This window comes from Pomacea canaliculata, linkage group LG11, assembly GCF_003073045.1.
Source record: "Pomacea canaliculata isolate SZHN2017 linkage group LG11, ASM307304v1, whole genome shotgun sequence".
Classification (NCBI taxonomy): Eukaryota; Metazoa; Mollusca; class Gastropoda; order Architaenioglossa; family Ampullariidae; genus Pomacea; species Pomacea canaliculata.
In genome coordinates, this window is record NC_037600.1 from 19,710,170 (window position 1) to 19,737,964 (window position 27,795).

The 27,795-nt window shown below is 36.5% G+C and overlaps 3 protein-coding genes across 6 annotated transcripts; 1 reads left to right on the top strand and 2 right to left on the bottom strand.

Moving 5' to 3' along the window:
* The first annotated feature begins 264 nt into the window (after window positions 1-264).
* On the top strand, window positions 265-11,928 carry LOC112575189 (methyltransferase-like protein 13). Of its 2 annotated transcripts, none has more exons than XM_025256853.1 (14): window positions 265-341; window positions 2,698-2,823; window positions 3,686-3,914; window positions 4,070-4,278; window positions 4,513-4,639; window positions 4,931-5,052; window positions 6,131-6,265; window positions 6,721-6,907; window positions 7,128-7,320; window positions 8,038-8,154; window positions 9,177-9,253; window positions 9,430-9,565; window positions 9,952-10,080; window positions 10,353-11,928. In XM_025256853.1, the coding sequence occupies exons 2-14, from the start codon at window positions 2,732-2,734 to the stop codon at window positions 10,676-10,678; spliced, it is 2,079 nt and encodes a 692-aa protein (XP_025112638.1). In that variant the 5' UTR covers window positions 265-341; window positions 2,698-2,731; the 3' UTR covers window positions 10,679-11,928. The 2 variants fall into 2 exon arrangements, with proteins under 2 accessions (XP_025112638.1, XP_025112639.1); XM_025256854.1 differs by having other exon boundaries at window positions 9,952-10,085; window positions 10,353-10,486.
* Window positions 11,929-12,034: 106 nt separating this feature from the next.
* LOC112575191 (ribosome-recycling factor, mitochondrial-like) lies at window positions 12,035-16,393 on the bottom strand. Of its 2 annotated transcripts, XM_025256859.1 has the most exons (7): window positions 15,787-16,393; window positions 15,210-15,534; window positions 14,666-14,815; window positions 14,146-14,264; window positions 13,618-13,709; window positions 12,923-13,082; window positions 12,035-12,374 (listed from the first exon to the last, which is right to left on the bottom strand). In XM_025256859.1, exons 2-7 carry the CDS (start codon window positions 15,526-15,528, stop codon window positions 12,288-12,290), a joined length of 927 nt encoding a protein of 308 aa, XP_025112644.1. In that variant the 5' UTR covers window positions 15,529-15,534; window positions 15,787-16,393; the 3' UTR covers window positions 12,035-12,287. The 2 variants fall into 2 exon arrangements, with proteins under 2 accessions (XP_025112644.1, XP_025112643.1); XM_025256858.1 differs by lacking the exon at window positions 15,787-16,393 and having other exon boundaries at window positions 15,210-15,668.
* A 153-nt stretch (window positions 16,394-16,546) lies between these two features.
* On the bottom strand, window positions 16,547-26,453 carry LOC112575190. 2 transcript variants are annotated; one of them, XM_025256855.1, is made up of 8 exons: window positions 26,301-26,453; window positions 24,901-25,060; window positions 24,462-24,601; window positions 24,144-24,329; window positions 22,690-22,803; window positions 21,785-21,871; window positions 20,333-20,474; window positions 16,547-19,928 (listed from the first exon to the last, which is right to left on the bottom strand). In XM_025256855.1, exons 1-8 carry the CDS (start codon window positions 26,394-26,396, stop codon window positions 19,855-19,857), a joined length of 999 nt encoding a protein of 332 aa, XP_025112640.1. In that variant the 5' UTR covers window positions 26,397-26,453; the 3' UTR covers window positions 16,547-19,854. The 2 variants fall into 2 exon arrangements, with proteins under 2 accessions (XP_025112640.1, XP_025112641.1); XM_025256856.1 differs by lacking the exon at window positions 22,690-22,803.
* Between the last annotated feature and the right edge of the window lie 1,342 nt (window positions 26,454-27,795).

Here is a 27,795-nt window from a genome sequence, read left to right on the forward strand (position 1 = left end):
CTTTGTGAAGAATTAATTCTTGCACGCTCTGAAAGTTTTTAGGGGGCGGCTTCCCCACTTGCCTCCCTACCACTGGTTCGCAAATTCTGTGTGTATGTGTGGCTGGCACAACAATGAACACGATCAGAGACACTAAAGACTGTCGAGAAGTTCGTGGCATCACGAATATCTCCCACCATGGTGGCGTCTTTGGGAACGCAAACAACAGCCGCGAAGCCCTTGATTGGCTAGTTACACCACGTGGTTACAGAAGCCATTTTGACGCATGCGCATAAAGCCAACTAGTGAGTTTGTGTTGATGGTGTCCGCGTGTTAGTGAAGTTTACGAAATTTGCTGCGAGGTGGGTCGATGAAGGAATACATTTTTACAAAATTTCAGTTTCTTTAGTGGAGTTCTCGAAGAACAAATTTTTTTAATTAACGAGTTTCATCCAAAAAAAAAAAAGTTTTCAAGCATTAAATAAGCAGCCTCCAGCATTTTACATCTACTGATAGCTGTGCACCGTCACGAGTTTGGTGGTGGTGGGAACTAGTAAAATATTTTTATATTACACATTTTGGGAGATAGTAAATAAGTGAACTACTCAGTTCATGGAGGGCGCACGCGACGCCATGATCAATACCTACCAAGACTATATCCTTATTACCTAGTTCATTAAAGGCAGGTGATTTAACAGCACACAACTCCATGCCATAGTTCAGTAGGATCATACCCGATGCCTCTATTCAAGCACCTGATTGATATCTTTACTATAATTTAGTTTTCTACAATATCATCCCGGTATCACACGTGCAATTCTTGCTAAACAGTCAAAAAAGAACTTGGAAAATACTAAAGAATGCTCCATAACAACAGCAAAACATTTTTTTTTTCATCACTTTGTAAGGATTTTACTATGTCCTTAGACTGCAACAGCTTCTAAGAACTTCATCTTCCCTCTGCCAAAAATACCAATGCAGTAAACTCTACCATTGTACAGTAAACATTAGGAGACATAATTATGTTCCAACATACAGCTTCACATACAAGCTTAGCTACACTCATTTCCATAGCCCTGCCCTTCATTCCTGCCACAGTGTACATTGAGTGCATCTTCTGGTCAGATTTGTTTTGAAATGTATTACGCAAGGGCTTCCAACTCCATGAGCCTGACCACCCAGAAGCATGTCCAAGCAAAATATTGTCTCCACCATTGATTAGATAAGAGGTACACAGTTGCATTTTAGAAAGGTCTAGCAGGCCTGACGAGAGCGGGGTGTGGTGTGCCTGGGGCTGTGAAGGGGGCGCGGCTTTGGCTGGTGGATTTCTTTTCCTTCTGTTCCTTTTCTTTTTCTTTTAAGGAGAGATTAACATATCATTCCTCACTCTCGGGATTTTTTTTATGGAGCGGTGTACTACAAGTTAGAACCTATTATGTCATTTTTCCTCATTTACTAAACAACTCTATGCTCAAGTAGTGATGTTGATCATAGTCCACTTGTCCTAATGTTTGCAGTCTATATTACATTTCTGAAATGAAAATATTGACAATTGAATTGTAAGCATAATTATATACTGGGAAAATTATGATTGCAATTACGAGGGGCCCCGAGAGATCGTCTACCCTGGTGTCCTTGCTGGCTCTCGTCGGCCCTGAGGTCTGAACCCAAGTTTTAACAATGCACAGAAAAAGTATTCCTATCATCTGATAGATCACCTATAAAGCAAAATATCCTGATCACCTGATTATCATCAGATCCCTATCACCTAAAGTATTCCTATCATGTGATTCATTAAAGTCAGTTCATTAATGGCATGCTAATCAATTCTTTTATTTAGTGAAATCTTACCCCAAAATCTCTGTTCAAGCACCTTGCATACCTCCCTCCCACTATCCACTCTTGACTTTCATTGTCAGTGTCACATGCCTTCAAGTAATGCACTTGTTTACATGGAAATTTAATGCAGATCCTCTAGTTTATTGGAAAAGGCCTTAGAAGTAGTGAGATAAATGTTTCACTAATCCTGTCTTGAACGAAGAAATATAGACTAGATTTTAGTTCAGTGTCATGAATAGAAAGGAGGGTGTTCCAATTTCATGACAAATTCATGCTTGAATCAAAAGTAAAAAAAAAAAAAAGAAACAAAGTCTGAGAGAGCCTTATGAATGCATTGTGGTAGTATATAAAGTCTAGTAGACAATATGCCATTTAATATTGTGTAAACACTATATATTTGTAGTTAAGCTTGCATCTTAATGGCAGGACTCCAAGCTCACTTTTTCACTGTTTTGGTAATACTTTGGTTGCCTCAAAACTTGAAAAAGATCTTGTTCATTGAAATTCTGCTAGGAGACTCTGGTAACACTTGTGGCTAACAAGATATGCTATATATTATATCATATAGGCTTCAAAAAGAGTTTCCTAGAGTTTTTGTGATTTGGGATAGTCATTGTGCTTTTTAAATTTATTGCTGCTTTTGGTTTTGTTGTTATTATGACAAATTATTGGATGGAAAGGTTGGGGACAGAAAAAGATACATGATACATATATGCATGACTTTTGTTAAAATGGCTTTTTAGACCTTTGATCAGTCTTAAATTATGACATTGCTTGTGAACATGTGTTTGTTTTTTAATCTCTTTTGGAATATTTGTTTTTTAGTGCATTTTATTGAATATTTTCGTAAAAGGAAATTTCTCTTCTTTGATGTTGTAGACTCAGGACTTAACCTATCACTGCTGTTATCACTATGGATCTTCTGCCTCGAAGCCATACCGAATTTTCTTCTTCTGAATACTGGAACTCTTTCTTTAGGAAACGAGGGCAGAAAGCTTTTGAGTGGTAAGCAAGTCACTTTTGTAAATGTTTTAATTTTCAACATATGCAAAACATGAGTACTGTTTCAATTTATTAAAAGTTTAGTGTTGTGCACACCTTTTTCTAATGACAGGCTAAAATTTAGCGCAGGATACTATTTCCAAAAATCTGAGTGAAGATGAGTCTTCTGTTCTCAAGATACACAATCATCATGCAGAGGAAAAAAGTCAACAACACAGACATTCAGATTTGTGTGTGTATAAATTTACACTGTCAAGTCCTCAGCCAGTGGAAAAGCTGGGACAACATGCGTATTAAGCATATATGTAAAAACATGACATCATGGGTTTGACTTTTTTCTGTGCATGGTGATATTTGTAGATATATATCTTGAGAACTTTCTTTGGGGGCTATTCGATCAGATTTTGAGTATTAGTATATTGTGCTGAGCTTTTCTAGTCATTAGATTAAGATATTTAATACTATTTCAGTAATGTTAGAGATTTTAAAAATCTGTATTTGTCTATGGTTGGTGTGTAAAAAAAAATCACAGTATTCCTCAATAACAATGGCTTATACAGCAAAAACTATATTTAGCAAATAAAGTGCAATATTGCATCAGCTACCATCATTTATGATTAACTGGTTATCTTAATTGATTTAAGCTATAGTTATACTAAAATATTGTTCATTGGACTTTCATTTTACGTAGAGATTTGGTTTCATAACTGGGTGTAAAAAAAAAAGTCTTTTTGATTATATCGATGGTAGCACTATCTAACTGCTCCATGGGCACCTATCTGATGTTATGGTTTACATATCTGTGGCATACTTTGATTGCTATAATATTATGCTGGCAGATTTTCATAACTGAAATATTTTACAGGTATGGGGAATTTACAGAGCTTTGTGGCATATTTCATAAGTACATCAAGCTCTCTGATCGAGTGCTAATGGTTGGCTGTGGGAACTCCCGGCTCAGTGAAGAAATGTATGATGTGGGCTATCACAGTATTGCTAACATTGACATCAGTGATATTGTCATCAAACAGATGAGGGAAAAAAATGCGAAGCAGCGATTAGAAATGACATTTGAAAAAATGGATGTTACACAGGTTAGTTGAAATAAATAAAGATATACTCATATTTTCACTGTTATTCTTATGCTTAAGGACAAAGAAGGGTTAAGATTTATAAAGCAGTTTACCTTTTTAAATACTGTGTAAAACTATGTAACGCTTGTTAATTGGCTGATGTGATTTTGTGCTAGATGACATACAACGATTCATCATTCTCTGTGGCGTTAGACAAGGGCACACTTGATGCTTTGGCTGTTGACCAGGAAGAAAAAACACTGGAAACCGTGAAAGCTATGTTTAATGAAATAGATCGTGTTTTGCGGTTTGGTGGAAGATATATCATCGTGTCATTATTGCAAGACCATGTCATCAGTGTCCTCGCAAAATACTTCTCTGACTTGTAAGTTTATTTTAAAATTTACCTTTTTAAGACTTTGGGGAAAAATACTCAGTTCTAGATAATTCTCTTAGTAAAGCTGTTTCACTACTGCTTACCATGGTAGCATCAGTACAGGAACTTTTGACAGAGAAATCCAGGGGATGCAACCTTGGTTAAACAGTATATTGCATAATATATATATTTTTTTTAATCTTGTATTTACTTTACTTTTGTCGTGTACTATTCTGATGGCAGAGGCTGGCCCATTCGAGTGCACCGTGTCCCTGCTCGCCCTGAGGGTGATGCTGGAAATGAAGAGTTTAGCTTGCCAGTATTTGCTGTTGTTTTGACCAAGTTCAAAAAGATGTCAAGTGCAATGCAGGTAAGAACTTATTAACAAATCTCAGTTCTTTAGTAGGCACTATCACTAGCCTAGATCTTTAGTATATTGGCTTAAAGAAGCAATAAGAAAAGTATAATAAGCATTCCAAAAGCAATTAGACTGTTTAAAGATCCTTTTGCACAAATGTGACTGGCTATTGTAGTAATTGTTTTCAATTTAAAATTAGGTATCTTTTTAACTGTGTTCTGTTATTTATCTTCTATATAATAATTGAATATATATCATCTTCTATCTCATTTATTTAAAATTCATTTCAATTGCTGTCTCCAGATAGTGGAAGTCTGCAGCTCTGATGATGATGAGGTCCAAAGGCTGGAGTCCATAGATCAGCTGCTTTCAACAGTTAAGCAAATGCAGTACTACGGCATTGTTAGACTACAGCTCAGCAAGAGGTACTTCTCATTTCAAACCCTGACACTTCAGCCATTTTCATGTAGTTGAAATGTTTCTTCTATGAATTGCTCCCATTTATTTAAATTGTTCTCTTTGATGGGAATTTTCTTTTTAATGTCAAAGGAGAGAACATTTATAGAAACATGGTATGTACCAGACAGGGCTTTTCTTGATGAAATGCATTTACTCAGCCCATTACCTATCCTGAGCTGGGCTAATTGGCTATCTGCAGATAAATGTTAAAATTTAATTCATCATATTTGTAACCTGAAAGTAGCAGATGCCACAAAGAAACAAAATTTAATGTTGCAGTTAACATGGCGCCCTTCATTTCTTTTCTTCCTGGTCAGTTTCTAAATGAACACAAAATTAATGTTTTTTGTCATCTCATTAAGAGACATAATAATAAAGATTTTATAAAGTTCATATTCACACTCCTGCGGAGCATGTATTTAGCGCTTACAACAGGAATGAAACAACATGGACAGTATACGAAGGACGAAAGACTAAACAACAGTACTGATGACAAATAGAAGAAAGTATAGAAAACACGCAGAGGCACTGAGTAACAAGAACTGAGAAAATCGAGATAGAGAAAGACAAGTAGGAAAGTTTCAAAAGCAGCAAAGTGGGAGGGTGAAAATGACTAGCATCATTTGATAAGATGGAATAAATTTGATCTTCTGTAGTTGCTTGCTTTCTCATATTTTAAAACTGCTGCTCATTTTAGCTATATCTTGCTTCATCCTTTGAACAATACGTGCACATTGGGAATACTTGCTAGGTTGCTTGGTTATAACATATGTAGTTCCATATGAAAAGTGGCTTATAAATTGAGAATTAGTTTGCCTTGCACAGTAACCTAACCAGCCAGTTTCCTTCCAAAGCCCTGATGGTTTATTCCCTTTGTGAACTGTCTTTGTGCATTGCAGTGTTAGATTCATTGGTTTCATAATTCATTCATTGCGTTGCCTTTTTTTAATGCCTGGTGAAGGTCACTGGGCAAAGTACAGAGTTAATCAAACATTCTTACATTAAACTATGGATCTTGTGAAAATTCCTATTACCACATTTCAGAAGTGTTACTGAAGAACAGCTTGAGCTTGCGCTCTATAGCAGTCTTACCACCACACCACGTTACACACTCTGGGTGGTGGACAGCGAAGAGAGGTGTAGCAACAAGTTTGCAGTTTTCATCGTTCCTCAGGGCAGGTCTGTTGAACACAATCATGATGTGTTTTCAGAAGAAAGATGAACATTAAGAAACAGTCTGCACAACCTGATGTGCTGAATAAGTTAAATGGAAAGAATTACACATAAAAATATGTTAGTTACCAACATCCTCTTTGATTCCCTAACTTCATCATCTAAGCATTACGTGTTCTAGGAAAATCTCTTTTAAAAATCATCAGAGGTGTTTATGCAGTTACCATTAAATAATGAAATTTATTTTTTATTGTTGAGTGTGAGAGAAATAAAGTTGGTCCCTGTGATTTGTATTTTGTGTATGGCTATGAAGGTGTATATGTTTGGCAGGAGTTTAAGTTTTGTATTAATTTTCATTGTCACTGAAGACTCACAGAGGCTAGAAATTTGCTTTCATATGATTTGTTACAAACAAAATGTTCTGCATGCTATAAAGACAACATTTTTGTCCTGTGATATAGAGAGATGGAGTGGATGTTCTCCACAAGTGCTGGTCGAAGAGCATTGGGTGTCAGTGCTGGCTTCCAGCGCCTGCTGGTGGTGGCTTTGAGCCGAGAGCATGAATACAAAGACATGGAAGCTGTAAAAGCAGAGCTTTCTTCAAAGGTTATGGAGCTGGTGCCTTCAAGTTACAAGAAAGGTATCCAGGTATAAGTTGTTTATACATGGTTTTCCCTCTTGATACTTTCTGAGTAACTTTCTTATATTGATATTCCAAGTCTCTATAGTAATTTTTGCTGAGTTAATGAGTGGCCATTATCTTTGAACTAGTATTGGTTTATGCATAGATCAGAAGCACAGATTAAAAATAATTTGCAGGCAGACAGTGTCTGCATAAGCACTATCACTCTGTCATTTGTTCTTACAGGTTCCCTTTCTTAGTCTTGGCAGTGACATTGGTAAGCGGACTGTACGGCATCGTGGGAACAGTGAGCTCAGTGGAGGATATGTTGTAGAAGATTTTGAGGATGAAGATGGGCAGGTGTTTCGTCGCTTGATATTTCTCACCAATCAGAATGTTGTACAGAGTGAAGTCCGTTTAGTTGCTCCACATTCATCTGGTGAGGAACATTCATTGTAATAGATCTGACAAAGGTGTTGTAAAACCATGGTGCCGACAACCTTTACCGTATCCCTTTGAAGCAGGCAGCATGACTGGCCATACTGTAGCCATCATTTATATATAATCATGGCCCACAACTAAAAACATTTCTTGAATGTTTAAAGAAAAGCTTCATTTTTTTGTGTGAAGTGAGAGCAGGGATTCCCACTTTGACTTTATATCTGCTCCAAGACTTTTAAAGATGCCTAAAAGCCAGTGCTACCAAATTTAAATAAGTAGTTTGTACTTAACAAATTGACCAAAATTAATGGTCTATAATTTAGGATACTCTCTGAAATGAATTTTTAATTATTCCGTTTTTGAATAAAATTGTTGCTCTTAGTTAAAATCCTCTTTATAGAGACTTGAAGAATTTTTTTATTATTTTATTATGTATCAGAAAAAAATTCTTAAAACAAAGATTTTGTTTCATAGTTGCTCTTTGACCTTAAAATCTCTGTGAATGATTAAACACATCAAGATTGCAGATTTTACCTTATTACAGGTTTTCTCAGAAAGACTTATTGGTCATTCATCCTAAAGATAAACAAGTTAAAGGTCATAATATAAAACAATAGAAATGATTGTAGGTAATAGATACAAGGTTTATATACCATAAACTTGGGTGTAGTTTAGTTCTTTATCTTGTACAATCTATCACTGTACTATGCTGCAGACAAAAGGAAGAAGAAAGCCAAGAATAGATGCCAGAATCTTTCCATTGACAAAGACTACCTTGCTTGTCGACATCACCATGCCATGGTTGCGGGTCTGGCCTTTATTCCATCTGATGGTAAGCAATGTGATGTTTTTGTTATATGTCTTGATTAGGGCAACATGTACCACTGACAGTACTTTGTTCCCTCCACCTTGCACTCCATTCCACCCATAAACTTGGTCACGTGAGCAGTGCAGCAAGAGACAACACCGCACTGGGTGACATAGCACCCAAACTTTCCAATATAAATAGCCGTAAAAAATTCTGTGCTTGCACCCATTACTGAAAGGCAGCTGGTCCAGCTTGAAAGAGCAGTAAAGTTTTAGTTCTGACCACCCCGAGTATGACAGAAATACCATTTTTCCCGCAAGGTGCTGTGGTCTCGCTGGAAAGTGGCTCATGTCACTCAAATCCCACAACCACCTACCCCACCCCACCTCTAGGTGACTTTAGTTCTGACTGCCCTGAGTACAAGAGAAGTATCAATTTGCAAAGTGTTTTGGTCTCACTGGAAAGTGCTATAACCCTACTCTTTCCCCATCCCAGGGAGTTTGGTGCTAGGTTTTAGTAGGCTAGGTAGATGGGTTAGAATATAAATAGTTATTTGTGTAAATAATGTAAATAAATTTATATCTTTTAACTTATTTATCCATGTGAGCTTGTCAGTCTGCATGAATGCTAGCGTGTTATGTGTCCTCGTTGCGGAATGAGGTGAACATGTATCATTAGAGGGAAAGAGATTTGTCGTCCTTAGTTCTGGCAAAGCAGAGCACATATGAAGATCCATGGAGTTAAACAACGCACCTGAGAAAATACACTTTATAAAAGGGGGGGGGGTAAATGAACACGTCTAGAATTTTAGAAAAAAATTCTCCTTGGGAACTTCCATCCTACATGAGTTTATCACATTTCATGTTTCACATAACAGAAATTAGGGGAGTTTTATTTTTATTTTTATTTTTAATCTTTATCTTTTATAAGTCTATTACGCCTCATATAATGGTTCTAAATATGTGATTTTCTTTTAGTTTGTTGATCCCATCATGATGGAACATCCATGAATGAAAATTTTCAGAACTTTGTCTTGCTACTTTCAGTGATTAGTCCACAGGTACTGTTGGTTGGACTGGGGGGAGGCCCTCTTGCTGCATTCATCAATCATCACTTTCCCAAAGTGAGTAGATTTGATTTTCTGTGACAGGAAAAATAGTTTGTATCAAAAAGGACAAGTTAAAGGCAGTAATTAAACATTTTTAAAATGTGAAATGTTTTTCATTGTCCTTATATGTGCTAGTGAAAGAAGGTTCAATGCCAGACTTTTATAAGGGTCACTTTGTTTGCGGATGCCAGGTACAATTAGAGGCTGTAGAGATTGATCCTGAGATGTCAAAGGTTGCAAGGGAGTGGTTTGGCTTCAGCCATGACAGGAATGTAGTCGTACACATTGTTGATGGTCTGGATTACATCAGAAATCTAGGCACAAAATGTAAGTACTTTTTGTGCACTTCATTTGCCAGTCTCCGAAACAAGCTGAGAGTTCAGTGAAATTAGATAAAAGTAAGCAGTTTTCTGTCCATATAGGATGCCTTTTTGTGAGATGATTCTATATATAGAGAGTACAACTTTTATTATTATTAAATCCTTCTGGTTGTACTGGTTGTAAAAGCCAATCACAGATCAAACAATTCATTTGATGGAACAGTTTTGCTATTCTGATTCACAGCTGATTTACCATAACTAGGGGAAAGAGCATGGAGGACAATGATACGTTTCGTGACAATAGGAGACAAAAATTAATCTCATCATAATTCTTAAGAAGAGTAATGGAAGTGCTTTATCATAATCCCAGAAAACTAATACATATATTTGCAGGTGAAAAACGTCAGATGGTGATGCTTGATGTTGACAGTAAAGACATGTCCCTTGGTCTGTCATGCCCTCCACCATCCTTTGTGGAAAAGGAGTTTCTGAGCATCATTTACAGCCTTTTGGAAGATGGTGGTTAAGTATGAAGCAAATGCTGTTTTTATTGTGTGAAGCTGCAGGAACATGTTTGTTGTATTTAAGCTATGTTCTGTTTGTGATTTTCTTTGTACCTCACTTGCTTGGAGTACAGAGAAGAGACAGATGGGAAGAACATTGAAATGATGTACATATTGTGTTGTTGAAAACTGCCACTTTTACTTTAGGGGGTTTCAGTGAAGAATATGTGTGTGTGTGTGTGCCATTTCATAAAATCTTCTTAATGGTTTTACCTTTTCTGTTCCCTATAGGAATGCTCCTGTTGAATTTTGTATGCCGAGATGAAAATCTGCGACACACTGTGCTGAATCGCTTGTGTGAAGTGTTTCCAACAGTCATGAGTGTGGACATTCCTCAAGAAGTTAACAGAGTTATCTTTGCCTCCACCATTCCTATGGAGAACACAGTCTTGAAAACTGAAAGAGATTGTGTCAAGCTCACCCGGACATTGTCATTGGACAAGGTGAAGGATGAGGCTGAGAAAATGTTTAAAAGTCGAAAACAGAACTCCGAATCGTGCATGGGAGATGTGATTGACTGCCTATCAAAGCTGACTGTGCTGAGCACTGCTACATGAAGAGAGTGTGTTTGGGTTTGATTGTCCACAGAGCCACAGCTATGAAGCTACTCTGCCTCAGATGTCATTCAAGTTAGTGTCAAGCATCCTTCTTCCCACTCCCTAAGCTTTCCAATGGTTTATCTTTGGAAAAAACTTTTTTTAGTTCTGTGGTGTGGACATCCAGCAAATAGAGAGTTGACAAGATCAAGTTAGGGGAACAAGCCAGCACTTTTCTTGCTGCCGAATAGCTACATATGCCAAACGACAAATACGAGTTATATGGCAGTCCGGCAACGTGCCATTCAAAAGTCAATGTCGCCCAAATTGTATGGGTCAACAATCTGATGATGGTCCAAAAGATGACAGAACGTTAGGAAAATACAGAGCTGTAAATACATGTCCTTCAAGTTGAGCTTACTGTTAGAATATTCATAATTAGAGAATAGATTTTGATCCTGAGCACTTGATGAAAGTTTGGCTACGTTGTACCATCAGTCCAGTGGTCTCCAGAAATACATTATTTACTGTAGGCTGTTGGTTGCACATCCTCCTTTCAGAAGTTTGTTTTTCCTAAGTTCCCCGTTCTCTGTGCTTTAAATGTCTAGTCCTACCATGGATTTGTAATTATTGGCAATAATCCTGAACAATCTCAAACAATTAGATTGTGCTGAAATAGATTGAATAGAAACAAAAAAGAATGTCTAATATTGAAGTAAATGAATAGTGTTAGGAGTGTTGTAGTGTCACCATCAAGAAAGTAAAAGTGACTGTAAAGTTTAGGTGTGGTAGCCCCAGTTGACTATGCATTGGAGTTTGTAGATTTGTGGCAAGGAATTTATTAGTAGATCCAGTTGGATGTAGAATGCTTCCTATGTTTACAATAAGGACTATAGAAGCAAGCAATTCCCTGTCTAAATGCCAGAAATTTCTTCATCCAACCGGGTTCCTGGTGTCATTTTTCTGGACTTTGTAAGTGCAAGATTTACTGAATGTATCAATACATGGTTACTAGTGTATGTTTATGTAAGTAAAGGCATGTACAATTCTGAGGAAGGTTTAAGATTTTTTGTAAAGAGTGAATGTTGCACTCTCCTTGTTGTGAACTGCATCTTTCAATATTAAGTGACACTAATGCATTCACTTCAAGCTTGTTTTGGGTATGTTGAAAACAATTGTATGCATGGATGCATAATCATATTACAAAAGAATGCAAGCATTATTCTGGATGGAAAAATGTGAATGTTTCTAAATAAAGATATTGCAGTTTATGAATTTTAACAAAATGTTTAAATAAAAATGTCTTGTTAGTGCATGGCATGGTGAATGCACGTAATTTTTAAAAAATCTCAAGCAAAAACTGCCTAATATAATATATATATCTTTATTTGAAAGGTTAACTAATTTGCATTATTATTCAACTGCAGCATCATGTACACAGACATCCTCAATACAAAGAAGCATGTGCATCTAAACACAGTATTTTTTTTTAATATAAAATGATTCTTTCAACTTGGCATTCCATACCTACATCAAAAAGTTTTCCTATCAACATGCACATTCTAGTGTGGCAATACAAAAACACACTTTTGTAAACGTTGAAAAATGCAATGATTCTTTGGATGGCTGCTTAATTCTTTCCTCCCAACAACTCCTCCTGCTTAGCATGCAGGATCTTATCCAGCTCTTCTCCAAATTGATGCATTTCATCAAGAACCTTTAGAAAGAAAATGTAATATAAGGATCAGTGCCAACAAAGGTTTCTTACCATGTTGTGCAATTTATTGCTTTATGCCACAGTAGTACTAGTCCTGTCTGAGGTCCAGATCATGGCATTATCTTACCTAATGCAACATTTGTTTCTTGTTCTCTTACACTGAGTTGTTGAAAAGGGTTTTTTTATATCTCCCTTTATAAAAGTGCCTGCATGCTCACAAGGAGAGTAGGGCAATTTATATGACTGAGGGTGCTCCTATAATACTGCAAAAAGATGGAAGCTTGCAATCCTACCACAAGTTTGAAAAGTAGCAAAAGACAAAAAAAGTCAAAAAAAAGACTCCCTTTTAACACAAAAACTGAGCACATAATAGGTGCAGATGTTAATGTAGATGAAACTATATGAGCATGGGTTTTGTTTTCCTCAAATCTAAAATGCAACAAAGTACTGCACATTGCTTCAACAAAACATTCTATTAAATCTAGTGACCACCAGTTCCTTTATGCACAAACCAACGTAATGCTCCCAAAGGGACAAAAGATGCTTACCATATCTTGAGCACTTTTTATAATATCCTCAGAGTGGTGTTCCTTTGCAGACTTCACCTTTTTGACATACTTGTTGCTGATATCTCTGAGCTTCTCTTTTGCCTTATCATGCAGCATCTTCGCATTGCGGGCTAGGCTTTCTCTGTGTTCTCTTGTTACTCTGGTGAACAAGGCAATCACATGTCTCAACTGTAATTATGGTTGCTATAAAAGTTTAGTCAATCTACCAACAGAAGGCAATATAAAGTCTTGTTAATGGAGGAAGGTTGGGGTAAGTATGTGCGAGAGACTACTTTTCTTCAGGCCTACAATTTGAGAAAATGATGCCCTTGTCCTCATCTTCACTGCCTTACCTTCTCCAACTCTATGTAGCCAGTACCTGTTTCCGACAGGTGGGTTGATTACCAATAATCTATCAACTCTTAACAATAATCATAAATTACTACTCAACGCAGCAATAATAATAAATATTTTAAAAACCTGATTTTACCTAAATTAAAAGACATGTAATACTGTAGGAATTTTAGGGGAGATTTATTAAGAAAGGTGAGGATGTCCATATTGGTAAGTCTGCATGTGATAATAAGATAAAATGAATTTCTAAAATGGTAAGAAACATTTCTCAAGCAGCATGTAGACATCTGATTGCAGGCATTTGGAATTTTGGAATAACTAGTGCACTCTAACCTACTTACTTGGGGATAGGAATGAAAATGGTGGTTCCATCCTGCTGTGGGTTGACATTCAGTCCAGACTGTGCGATAGCTTCTTTCACAGCTTGTATGTACTGCAATCAACACTGATGTAAACTTTATTCCCCAAAATTCTTAGAGCAGTGAAGTTTAAACACTTGTACAACAAAATAAATAATGAAGTCATAATAGATTTCACGCTGTCAACATACTGTAATTACTGTACCATTACAACAGTACACACTTCTAGGTTATGATTAAGTTTTTAAGTCAGTAAAAGTACTTCTATTTAACTGACATAATTTAAGTTCTACTTAAAGTAATTTATTTAAGAGTGATTCTCTTTCTGGGGTTTACTTTTCTTTCAGAAAAGGGTGGTCAGCTTCTTTGATAAAATTCAGCGTGAACTTCAAGGTTCAATTCCATCTGTCTCTCTCTCTCAAGATTGTGCGTGTGTGCACACGTTTCCCTCTTACTCACTCAAGACTGCTTTGCGTGAAAATTGTGTATTTTTTTTTTTTAAGTACCAACCTGAGGAGAGGAAGCCATATTCACAAGAATCAAATTTGGGTTTTTCTGCACAATTTGCCCAAGCTGAATGAGGGGGAAGACCCCATCTGGTGTTCGTATTTGAAGACTGTCATACACACCTGCATATCACATACAATATTTCAGAACCTCATCTTTTCTTTTACATGCAAGCATGAAGTCTTTCATCAAAAATCAAATACTTACATTCCCAGTGCCTAGGTCATTGCTACACCAATAAAATTGTTCTGTGTAATAATTCATTCACCTTTATGGGAATAATAATAAACATGCTGAATTTAAAGTTCATATAATTTTAAAACAGGATAATAAAGGTAAGCAACTAAATGACTAAAATAATTTATCTTCTCCTCGTTTCTAAACAAAATAATAAAGAACTACTTGCTTTGGCTCATAAACAAATTTCAACGCTAAATTTTGCACTTTTTAAAATATATCTTATGCACTCCAAGGACATGTGAAGCCAAGCTGTTCTAAATAATCTGTGCAACAAAAAAATTACCAATGTTTGTCCTGATGGACACCTGTTCTATTATCTGCCGTGTAAAATCCTCTACTGCTGATTGCATTTCCTTTTTTAGCTTTGGTAAAGCGAGCACACCATCCAGCTCCTCTGGAGTAAGCTCTACTTTCTTCTTGCCTCCCTTTACAACTAGAAAAATTTTAATTGTAAATTATTTTAACAGAAATTTTTATGAAAAACAAAAACAGCCAGTTAAAATGCCAAGAAGGCTGGAAAGTTACAGGACCAACAGCTATCAAAAGAAAGTAGGTAGCTCACATATTGGCTTAAAAAGGATTTTTTTAAAAGGGTATTGCAAATAATGTAATTTAGCATATGTAACTTACTAACAGCTAGACCAACCAGATCCTGAGAATGGTAGCCTAGAGTATGCAATGATATATTTCATCTTCTGGAAACTCTGATAATAAATTACAAAACTGAGCTCTTTATTAATATTCTTTGTTGCCTGATGAACAGATATGCTATTGGTTTCTGGGTGTAAATTTCCAGAATAAAATATTGCCTTTCACCGTCCTTATACCTTTTGACTTTTTGTCTTTTTTAGTAGAATAATTCCGAGACAGATGCCAGGAGACTGGCGGGGAAACAATGCCACTGCAAACCGAAGCATTGTTGTTGAGTATCGTTACACACATTTCAAATCCCCTTCTCGTTTTCCACTGCTGGCATGGGAAACTTGGCAAAACAACCTTCGTTGAAGTTTGAAGTTGACTTTGCGAAAACGGATGGTCGCTAGTAGTTGCATAACAAGCGCTGCAATGATGGAAAATGTGTTTGAGTGCAGCGTTTGGGCCAAGGGTCCGTGAAAGCAAATATGAGAGCACTTTTTTGGTCACCATTTCGTTCTGAAAAGAAGAAAACAGGGTTACGCACATGTTTTGCTGTCTACATAATTGTCAGTAGTCAACACGTTTTATGTGGTGCGTACGTTTTGGTGTACACGGAAAGGACAGAATTGTTTAGTCGCAGTGCATATACAAATAAAATGGACATAAAAAATTATTTCTCGTATGTAATGTATGCCTTTGATGTTGAAGTCCAAAAAAAAATAATTTAAAAAAAAGTTTTAAATCAGCGTCCACAGCAAATCGCCTTACCTGGCTCAAGAACTGTTACTCCGGGACTTTGACAATAGTATCGTCCCCTGACAGTAGGATCTCCTGTACACATACTTACATAGACATCTGTGGTTTTTGTGGCAAAAAGATGTCAACTTTAAAAAGCGTGTCAGTGAAAGAATACCTCATTTTCAAATGAATAGTTATGGATGCTTCTAATGGAAAGTATGAAAGCGATGCCTTTTCTGGAGAGCCTCGGCTTTGACCTTTCACCTTATGTATCATATGATATACAACTCCGAAGACGGCTTGGTTTGCAAATCTAATCTCAATCGCTATTTATTTATCAGTTAAAGTGTACCTTAGACTTGCCTATTTCCTAGATATATGGAGGACAGTAACTGCTGTAAAATATAAGAGACTCGATCGAAAAACCATAGGCAGGTGCAGCATGGTCGGTTATTATTGTTTTGGGTTATAGAGGTTCGGGTTCAAGGACTGAATGAGGCTTGAGATTCAGTAGTTAGGATTACTTTTAAAGAGACAAGAAGAGAAAGCTGTGTCAGTTATTGGAAAACTGATATTTTGCATGAATTTATTCGTTTGAAAACGACGACCTCCATGAATTGGATTTGTTTTGTTTTCCATTTGTAGTTACCGATACATCATAGATATGTGGATAGTAATACAAGTTTGTGGATACATGTACATTTATGTTTCCATGAACTGCTCAGACGTGTGTGGATGTGTGAAAACGTATGCTTAGGTGCTATCTACAGAAAAAACAAACACAACACCAAATGTATCAACGCTTGTATTGATGTTATGAAAAACAGTGTGAATAAATGGATTCGAATTATGTTCCCACACTCCTCTACTGATCTATAACATCATTCACACGCTTTAAACGAAAAGGCAAGTGAAATAATAATTAGGATGGCGCGATAGATGCTGACATTCAGAATTGTTTCCACTAAAAATTTTTGTTTTGTGTAAACTGCATTTACACCTCTAAAGCCACAGCTGCCATGTTTCTGTACACCATCACAGAGGAAAAACTGACCACAACAGTTATGCATCATATTTGACTAGCAGTAAGGTAACTCGATCTCTCCTGCCAGTCTTCTCCACTTTGTTCAGCTCCTTCTCACTGTATTCAGCGTTCAAAATTGTACAGCATGTATATCCCCTGCCAGTCATTGAGACCGCACTTATGAGACTTAAAAGTTGGGTTCGAAGATCTCACTTGAAAACAAAACAAGGCAGCCTTGATCTTATACCACCCTAGATATATGTTACAGATGTCATCATAAAAAATTAACAATCATTTTGCAAGAAAATTATGAGTGGGAATGATCCAGAAAATCGGTATACATCAGGGGTGGGCAAAGCTTTCTTTTTGCGGGCTGGTCTCAAAATTCTAAGCTGTGCAGCAGGGCCGGTAAAATACCAAAAGACGCACGTCAGGTGACACAACAAACTTAGTGATAATGAAATGGATAATAAATGAGCACATAATGCCGTTCGCCTACCGAATTTATTGTGTGGTGAATTTGCTCACAATAAAAATTAAAAACCAGCCTTTCTTTTGAAGGCACCGCCCCCGATGCTCTACATCAGACATGTCGAAGTCATACGTACATGTTATTTGCTATCTTTGTACTTTGTGTTAGTATGTTATGGACTGTTTATTTCTAATGCTGTTGTACTTCAGTCATATTAACTTAGGCTGAATAAAAATATAACAACAAGTGCACTTCATATTTTTGCAGATGGGCCGATGAGCTGTAGTTTTCCCACCCCTGGTATATATCCTTAAACACAACTTGGTATTTCACTTGCTTTTCCCTTAAACACTATAGTGATTATATTATTTAATCATGTCCCACACAAAGCCTGTACCTAACATTTAGTAATCATATTCTCAAATAAATGCAGGTTTGATAATACTGAAAATACATCTGATTTGCCTAATTTCCACAAAAAGGAAACAAAACAACAAAGAAAATGTTTATCTGGTCTTGCATTTGTAAAGACAAGAATCATGTAAAACTTTAATATAATGCTGATATTTTTCCTCCAGCCACTACTTAATCTAGCTTGTGCATAAATTGAGCTTTGGCATGGCTTCAAATATACATACCCAATATAACAACTATGGGTAGCATTCTTCCATAAAATCATTCCAACACAGAACTCTGGACTACATGGACAAGGAATTTGCAGGAAAATATACAAAGGTATGTTTATACAAATGTAAACATCTCTGATTACAAAGGGAAAAATCATAAATAGTTTAAAATATGCAGTTAAAAAGTGTAAAAAAAAATATATTCAAAGAAAAAAGTTAATATGATCAAAAGTAACACTTTTCAAAAATATGTTATAGGTGAACTTGATGACTTGCTATCTTCTGTTCAAAATAACAGATATTTATGTGGGTCAATGGGGCAGCATATATGTTTAAAGTTCACTCTGTACATACATTGCTTTGAGTAATGCATGGCAGTACTCACACAAATAACAGACTATTATGGAATGATAAAAGTAATAACAGATTATCACATATCACAATACTAGGAATAAAGCTTTGTCTACCACAGTGATAAAAATGTCTTGCCAAACTGCACAATGAGTGCTTCTTTTGCCTCACTTCTTTATGTGTATGCATCATGTATGAAATTGTCACCTTTTCCATCTGAACCAGTCAATAGTCAGTGTAGCAATCTTCATATGCTTTCGCCACCTATGAAATGATCTCCCTTCTTTTTACCACCAGAAGGGCTTGTAACTAATTTATTTTCATTTGCTTGAATGAAGCACATGTATGGCTCTGTGCATGCATGCACAAACAAAATTCTAAAGCTCTCAGCACTGGCCATCGCTGAAACTCTGGCCTACCTGTACAACCACTGTATTGATAAATTCCACTTTCCAACACACCTTAAGCAAGCAAAAGTTATCCCTGTACACAAATCAGGTGAGCCAGGTGACTCTACAAGCTATTGCCCAATCTTATCTACTCTCTCAAAATCCTTAGAAAAACACATCCTTAAGCACCTACAAGAGCACCTTATAAGACATGAACTTCTCCACACAAACCAATCCAGTTTTAGGCCTCCTTTCTCGATAATCAAACTCAAAGTCACTGTAAACAACCACGTCTGATCCTCTTGAAGTTAAATCTGGTGTTCCTCAAGGCTCAGTAATAGGATCTCCTCTTTTCTCCATATACAGAAACAATCTTCCTCTCCACATATCTCAATCATGTGAAATGTTTGCAGACGACACCACAATTGTGCCACTTGGTTCCTTCCTACGGCTGAGCGCCAATGAGCTTTGGGCTTTGACTGAATCAAACTACCTGTCACTCAACCCCCAGAAAACTGAAGTCATGCTTCTAACAGTTTGAAAAGACAAAGCCACCCCATTTCTAAGTATTCAATCAATCAATAATGGAAGTACAGTACCACAAACTCTTGGCGTTACCATCGACAATGACTTATCGTGGTCCCAACACATCTCTGCCAGAAGCAAAAGTATCTCCAAAAAAGTCTACCAGCTGTCAAGAATTAAACATTTCCTAGATCCTCACACAAGAAAACTTTTATACTAGCCACCTTCAGTTTATCATTTACTAAGCCTCCACCCTCTTGTACATATTCACCTTCCACTCTCCTTTGATATCTTACTTTGTGTTTACTGGTTCTTTTTCTTATAGTACTTCATTACTTAGTTTATTCTTTACTCATAAAGGGTGAGGGGTAAATTGAAAAAAGCATTTTTTTGCTTATTTTACCTCTCTTTAATAAAGAATTGTCATTGTCATGCACACATATGCTCCCTCACTCACATACACACATGCAAACATACACACTGAGTACCTTTTAAAGTCAACAGAAAAGCAGCAGTAGGCAGTTTTCTTCTAACAATATTGCCTCAACAGAATGTGTCATGTTAGCCTTAAGAATAAATCACAAAGCACATGAATGTCAGAAAAGGTAGCAGAAATTCTAAGTCTGTCATCGACTTTAGGGTTCTGAAAGAAAGTGATTGACCTTAATTTTGATGAAGGCTTCCAAAAATCTATAAACAGCACCCCTTTCCCTAATGGGCACCAGAGGATCCTGGATCTTCTGCATTTATGATATTACCTGTCTGATGCTCTTCAATTCCAAAAGCTGCAAAAGCAAAACTGAGAGAATAGAAAATGGAAAAACACAGCACATATTTTTTTTCAAAGTCTGAAGTAACTGCAATACATATAGACCAGGGAGAATAAAGAGGCAATACCTCAAAGACATATAATAGAGACCCTAATCAATACATTTTTGAATAATTATGAGCACATACAGACATTCAAACTACATTAATCCACAATTCTGCAAACTATATTGTTTAAGATATGTAATTTAAAAATCATCAGTACTTTTGTTATCACAACTATCATACAATTTCAGGCGAGAGTAATAAAAATAAATTGTTATAAGCATGCAGTCTGCAGAATTCACCATGCAGATATTAAAAATTGTTATTACACATTTATTGCTTGAAGAAAACAATACAAATAAAAGCAAAAATTGACCTTTTTGCTTCAGCCCTTTATTGAAGCTGCGAATCACCAGTACCGCAGCAATGACAACAAGAATCCGAACAACAAGGGCTATTACTCCGCATACTATGGTGCTTCCCGCAAGACCACCAAAACGTTGCATAACTGATGCGGTCTGTAACATCAACAATAAATCTTTTCTCATGTAATTTCTGCAAGATCAATAAAACTCTGCCAGAGATTGCCGAAGCCTAATTCATATCAAGCCTGTATCCCACCTAAAGGCTGATCAAGCCCATAACTTCAGGAAATATATGGCCATTATAGATGTGATAAAGCTTAAAGGCCACAAATCTAAACTTTATTTCAGCATTGACATCAGCTAGTGACAACATTAAAAACTGTGTACACACTCAACATGTAACAACTAAAATCCATGGGATTTAGTGTGTCCATTACAGTTGTAAGCCTTCTTGTACATAGGACAGGTTATCAGCTTGACTGGCCTGTAAGAGGGGTATATTTATATCAAAACACAATTGTTATAAATGATCCACAAAATGCAGCTAAAATAATTTGACTTAGTTTATTCCTTGCCACCGGACCCGGTTTTGGGCAGCCCTCCTCAGTTGGGTCCATGTGGTTCCAATGTCCTTTGCCTAGCTCTCTAATGTTCTTTTTCAAGTTTTCTTAGGCCTCCTCTCTTCTTCCCCTGAGAGTTCCACTCAAATGCATGCTTAGCAATGGTGACATCTGGTTTGCACAGGGTGTCCTATCCAGCCCCATTTGCGCTAGTGTCATTCTGGTTGGTTCTATTCCACAGACTGCTGTTGGAGATCTTTTCAGGCCTTATTCTTATTCCCAGGATATGGCATAGGTAGGCGTTGGTAAAGGTCTGGAGCTTGTTACTGATATTTGTCACTCTGCAGGTTTTAGAAACATATCGTAGGACTGCCTTCTCATTGGCATTGAAAATGCAGGTCTTACTGCGCAAGAACAATGCTTGAGAGTTCCAGGTGAGGCATAGGCTGTTGAAAGCCTGCCTGGCCTTGATGTGGCTTTTGATGTCTTCGTCCACTCCACTGTCCTTGTTGACAATGTTCCCCAGACACAAGAAGTGATCTTTTTCCAGGATGTTCTCTCCTTGAAGTTGGATTGGTAGTTCCTGCTAGTTGTTGATTCTCATCACTTTGATCTTCTTTCTGTTGACATTTAAGTCAGTCTTTTCTGCTTCCTCTGTTACCTTACTCAGTTTGGTTTGTGCATGTTGCTGCTGATGAGATAGGAGACTAATGTCATCTGCGAAGTCCAGGTCCTCTAGCTGTTTGGTGAAGGCTCACTGGATACCAGTCCTGTTGTTCTGGGTCATCCTGCTTATAATCCAGTCTATGACCATCAGGAAGAGTGTCAGTTATAATATGCAAAACAATAATTTGACTTGTGAAAACAAACCTGATGTGTAAAGTTTAAAAATTTGCTTCTCACCTTAACAAGTTTGTAAATGACATAGGCAACTTCCAAAGGGCTCATAGCAAGAAACATGATGGCACCTATTTTATTCTCATATTTCATCTGTAACAGAATGGAGTTAACGGTGTTAGGCTACCAGGCAGCAAAGCCTTGATGCCACAGTATTATTACACATCCATATGACATACAAGAAGTATAATTAAGTGGTTGTTCAAAGAGGCATAAGTACAAAGGAACAATACAAGACTTGATACACATACAGAAGTACAAAAGCATATACACACAGAAGTATAAAGGCATGATTCAAGACATGATAATACATGCTATCAGCAGCTTGGAGCAATGGACTTGCAACTGCTCTTGTTAAAGAAAATGTCAATTTAATTTAATGTGGTAATGTTTACAGTGATACAAAAAAAAAAAAAATAGACATCAAACAAAGCAACCAAAAAAACCAACAGAAACATAATTAACTGAACCAGATGCTAACACACCTTCTATTAGTATGTTTTTCACTTCTACTTTCTTACATTTTTAACTTGATGCCATCCATGGATGTTATGTGGCGTTATTTTTTAGCAATCATTCAGGGTGACATTCTCATTACATTATACAATGTCCAATGCTGTATATTTGAAGAGTGCTTCTTAAATATTTATTATTCAATAGGCAATTAATGTGCTCCCTTATCTTGTAGAACTAATTATACACAACTGATATTATATAATTAAATATAAAATAATATATACTTAAAATACTTTTTATATGGAAAATTAGTATGTATAGCATTGAAAAATTTAGACTCACTAAGACATTTAAAAAGGCTAAAAAGAAAGGAAAAACTATAGCTCGCAACATCTGATAAACAGTTTCAGCAAATTATAAAAAGAAACAAAAGAAAAATAAACTTAATGACTCACGCCATAAAAACCAAGAACAAACCAAGCAAGACAAAGCACACTGCCCACAGACAGAACAACAATTTCTTCTGTGTTCAGCTTACCAGGCACCACTATTAGCAGCACCATACTGATCTGGCAAACATAAAGTGAGAGTAGTCAAAACTTCTTCATTCTAATTCGCATTTCTTATCTGGCATGAGACATTCCGGATTTTTGTGGTCATAGCTACCATTATCATACTTCAGCTGGCTTTGAAATGCAATCAACACAATTAGTGAACAAAACTTTATAAGTCAGTGTTAGCATGAAAGAATAAAAAAGTTTTTTTTAGACCAGATTGCAATTGAAACCAACATTTTATGCAGAATACTTTTCACAACTTTCATAGGTCTTTTTGTAAGAAAATAGTACATTACTAGTCATATTGCAAAGTTAGAAAGGAATGCTGTAACATTTGTGAAGACACTTTTAGAATAAATGAGTATTATAAAAAGAAAATGAGAGAAAATATCTCTCATTGCCTTTATTCTCCAATTCGGTACACCCTTTGATTACTGTTTTCTTTCTGTTATTGCCATATTTTTATTTTGTTGTTTCATTAAGTTTTATCGGTACACATAAGTTTGCATTATCATTACAGTGACTTTTTTTTATTTACTTAAGTCTATATAAGTTGATTTACCAAACACAATAGCAACTTAAGAGTTGTTAAGATTTATTGTCTGAACGGAATGTTTATCAAAAGAAAGAGGAAAGATAAACATACAGTTTCAAACTTTGTTCAAGAAAATGCATAATATGGGTTTGCATATCCCATTACCACAATTTGTGATGGTGTTGTCACTGGGTTCTGATTATTAATTAGTTATGACCTGCTTTCTAATTTCCTCTTAGAAAAACAAAATTGTAACACTACCCAAGCTAAAACAACAGAAAGAATAAAAAACTAGAAAGTGAACATTAATGTAGATAATCAACATAAATTAACTAAATAAAAAGCAGCCAAACAGAACAAAAGATAAAATAATAAAAAAAACCAACAATAGTACGGATATATGAGTTAAAGGATGGAATCATATTTATGTAAATGATGTATTTTAAGTGTGTACTTAAATTCTTCAGGTGACTGTAAAAGGCAAGAGTCACAACTGAAGGTTCTTATATTTTCAGGGCTTACACTACTATTTATAATTAAATAATATCCTTTAGATGAATAAATGGAATGTTTATGGGAATCTTTTCCAACACCCTGATAAAATGTATAAAGTTACAGGGGCTGTTAAAAGATGATATTTTGTGAACACCTTAAATTTTTTTTTAAGTTGCCTTAAAAAACAGAACTAGCACAATGATTAACTTAAGCTTCTTAGAAATGTAAGTTATTAAGACTTTTAATAACATGCACAGCAGTCTCAGCGAAGGCATTCATATAAAAAAAGAGTATTACTAGGGGGACTTTAAAGTCTACTTACTGCTAGTTGCAAGTCAAATTTTAGAATGTCAAAGAAAAAGAAGACAGTCCGACATATTCTCTGTAGTTCAGTGCTGGCCCCAACAGTCCGGAAGATCAGGTTTCCTGACTGATGATATGAAACACCTATCCACACTCCAGCGCAGATAAGAAATGGGCACAAAACAACAGCAATAATCAGCCGTGCCTTAAAAAAATAAGAAATAAAATAACATCAAAGATATTGCACCAACAAAAAAGAATGGTACAGTAGCACCTTACAAACATGTAAACAAAAATAACAGTAAAGCAACACATGGCAAATGTATTAACACCTTACCAGCTTAATGTCATCCTTTGACCCTGCTGCATAGTTGACAATAAGGTACATCAACACCGCAAAATTAGCAACAGAGAAGATGATAATTTCTGTTGCTCGTTCTTGAAGGACTCCATGCACAACATAGTAAATGCCAAAGACTGAAAAAAAAAATTAAGTCCAAAAAATAACCTCCAAAAATAAAACTGCTAACATATATGATTAAGTTAAAACTCCAGATGTTTTTTAAAGGCATATTTGAAAGACTCTACTATCAAGGTGATGCTAAATGTGCAACCATGAATTCACAAAGGGTATTCTTCCTGATTCTGGGAACTAAAAGGAGGCTGGCATGACCATTTTGACAATCACACCAGCCATGCAACTGTCTTTTTTTTATATACAACAACTGCATAAAGTAATCACAATAAGGAATGCCAAACAATATGTAGAAACATACCTGAACTTGTAAGAAGGATAAGAGCAAATGTAAAATCTGGGTTATCTCTACCAACAGTAGATATTTTGTAGATGGTAAATCCTGTAGTGACCACTAATGTCAGCACAGCAACCACTGTATACACATATTCTTTCCTTTCCAAGTCTTTAATTGACCTTGCCTAGATTATAAAGAAAACAAACTTGTTGAGACAGCTCGTAGTCATATTAACAAAGAATTTTACTCTTGACTGAGATACATTTTGATCAACTGAACAGTGAACAGTAAGGATCTGCGTCAGCTGTGTTTACTATACACCTACACTGTTACTAGTATTAATCATAATAAAGTACAGTTACAAACTGCCATATCCCAGCCTAATGCACAAGCTCAAGGCACTTTACAAATAATGATAATAAGGGACAAAAAAAAACTGTAATCAAGGTTGCAATTGTTTCTATCTATACCAAAACTGCATTTTATTTTTGTTTTCCAGGCATACGTACACAAGTCTCTGTGAGAAATTTACACTCATAACGTTTTGTAGATAAATGCTAAAATATTGTTCAACCTATCACTATTCAACTTTCAGGCAATTCAAATTTGTATGGCTATTCATACGGTTCTTGAATAAAAATATTGTCCACTGGTGTGTAAGATAGTGTGTTAATGTAACTGTTTTCAAATTGTATATGTAGTTTTTGGTGTTTCTATGCTATTCTAAACCTATATATATCTATTTATGTACCTGTAAAATCATCGACCACTTGAAACAGGCCGATGGCCTAATCAATAAAGTTCTGACAGCACCAAGTTTAATGAGAGTAAGAGACTGAGAGCGACAGAGATGGAAAGGGGGTTAAGGTGAGCTGGGAATGGGTAGGATGGAATAGGGGATTAAGATATATACAGAAAATAAATTTGCTAACATAAGTATATTGCAAAGAGCAATTTATGTATCACGGCAAGGCAGCCAGCCCTGTAAACAAATGCTACATGCAGAGAAAGAACAGCGTGCCTGAGGTGAGATCTGAACCCAAAACAGCCAGCCCTCACTGTATTGGTGACAGACGTACGTTACCCGTTGCGCTCATCGATCGATCATTGTTTATGATTTTGTAAATTCGATCATTGCATTTGTGTGTGTGCGCGCGCGCGTGCTCGAGCGAAAAGGACGTAAACAGGATATGACCGTACAGCAGTATCTCGATCATCTTTAGACCTTCTGACATGTACCTGTCAGCTTGAGAACCCGGAACTATTTCAACTCACACAGGTTATGTGACAACGTAGGCATGCGGTAAAGTGAAACCAATGCAATCACCATTCTACAGTCGTGCCACATTTAACAAACTTTTAAGCGTTCTTAGTTTGTAGGCACCGAACTTATTATTGAAACAAAAAATATGTTGAGAAATAACCTTTCCCAGTAAAGACTCCTGGAGCTGTGGTCCCTGTGGAATGCCAAGATCAGCGAATGTGATGGGCCCGGCGTCGTCTGCAGCAGCTTCGGCCATATTTTATGAGGTCAAATGTCCAGCGCGCATGCGTCGTCGCTATCGTTGGAAAGACGCCCACTGATTCGCGGAAGTGTTTGAGGCTTGCAGTTCAGTCGGGTGGTTTTCTCCGGGTACTCGATCCGTTTCCCCACCCCTCACCCCTCTCCATCTCCCCCATAGTTTGAAATCATCTCCAGGTGTAAGCACTTTCCTGCTAAAACAACCAAACCACCAGTTTTACTAGAGTCGGGTCGCCTGGTAGCGTAGTGGGTAAAACGCTCACTGACCGCTATATATATTTACTGCATGATTAATTGCAGTTACAATTAATTAAGTTCCCATGAGAGTAATGCATATATTCAACTTCCGTAGCTCGAATCAGCCTGGCCAAAAACTTCCACAACTCGATTAATTTTAAGCCGGTCAGCATCCTGAAATCATTTGAAAATAGGTCGAAAAGTGTAAAATCGTATATATATATACTCCTCCCCTATATCGACCCTGCGCTCTCTCTCTATATATATATGTTCTCCTTTTTGTATATGAAAAACATGTGTGATAAGGACGACGTACAGGTCAACGTTGGTCGAGAATTCGGGGGGAATCAGACGAGAAAGATTGTGAAGAATCGCCAATACTTCCGCCCCTGAAGGAGGCAAGAACCATATATTCCTGAATGACATTAATTCATTGAACAAGTAGCGCCATGTACCCACGAATATTAATGATCATGTCATAAACTCGCTACTTTTACAAGAAATGAAGAGAAATTGTCGTCAGACGTCTATAACAGACTTTTTTGCTGGGAACAGTGATGCGCGAACACATGCAGAAATAAAGATAAGTCCACGGTGACAATTAAATGTTCATTATCTCTCTATATAACTTCCTTAACTCGAACCTTCCGAAACTCGATTTCTTCTCATCGGTCAATCGGTGGTGGTGGTGGTGGAAAATACATGCATGTACAAAACTAGTGCACAGTTTAGCTTTACAGATAGTTGCGATGTGTATTTTTTTTTTTTTTTTTTAAGACTTCCTCACGTTTGCCCCAACATGTCCAAAATGCTGTGTACTGTCCTGGCCATTTTGCACAAGTAGGAAGCTCTGAAAGTGAAAGAATTCTGAAATATTTCCTATTACATTTTCGCCCACGTTCCTGGCCTTCAACCTTTCAATGCGTCTTTCATATTCATCGTCGTTTTGTTTAGCCGTCTAGCTGCTTGTCTTTGCTATTGCTTATTATATGGTGGTCTGCTTTATTGCTGTTACCCCACTCTCTTCTATTTCATAATATTGCTATTTTATTTATCGAATGAAACGGTTATGAAAGAAACTCCAATTACACCAGAGCCACAATTGCCTTACACAAGTTCTTTTTAACTTTAAAAAAAGTTGTCCGGCCACTGCAGAAAAT

Coding starts and splice junctions, on each gene's coding strand:
- LOC112575189 (XM_025256853.1), top strand. CDS start 2,732: ATGGATCTTCTGCCTCGAAGCCATACCGAATTTTCTTCTTCTGAATAC. Junction 4,640..4,930: donor AGATGTCAAGTGCAATGCAG/GTAAGAACTTAT, acceptor TGCTGTCTCCAG/ATAGTGGAAGTCTGCAGCTC. Junction 9,566..9,951: donor CAGAAATCTAGGCACAAAAT/GTAAGTACTTTT, acceptor ATATATTTGCAG/GTGAAAAACGTCAGATGGTG.
- LOC112575191 (XM_025256858.1), bottom strand. CDS start 15,564: ATGTGCGTAACCCTGTTTTCTTCTTTTCAGAACGAAATGGTGACCAAA. Junction 14,816..15,209: donor AAAAGACAAAAAGTCAAAAG/GTATAAGGACGG, acceptor AAATTTTTCTAG/TTGTAAAGGGAGGCAAGAAG. Junction 12,375..12,922: donor TAAAAAGTGCTCAAGATATG/GTAAGCATCTTT, acceptor TTCTTTCTAAAG/GTTCTTGATGAAATGCATCA.
- LOC112575190 (XM_025256855.1), bottom strand. CDS start 26,396: ATGGCCGAAGCTGCTGCAGACGACGCCGGGCCCATCACATTCGCTGAT. Junction 20,475..21,784: donor TCATTTACAAACTTGTTAAG/GTGAGAAGCAAA, acceptor TTGATGTTACAG/ACCGCATCAGTTATGCAACG. Junction 19,929..20,332: donor TAAAGGGCTGAAGCAAAAAG/GTCAATTTTTGC, acceptor TTGCTTTTGCAG/CTTTTGGAATTGAAGAGCAT.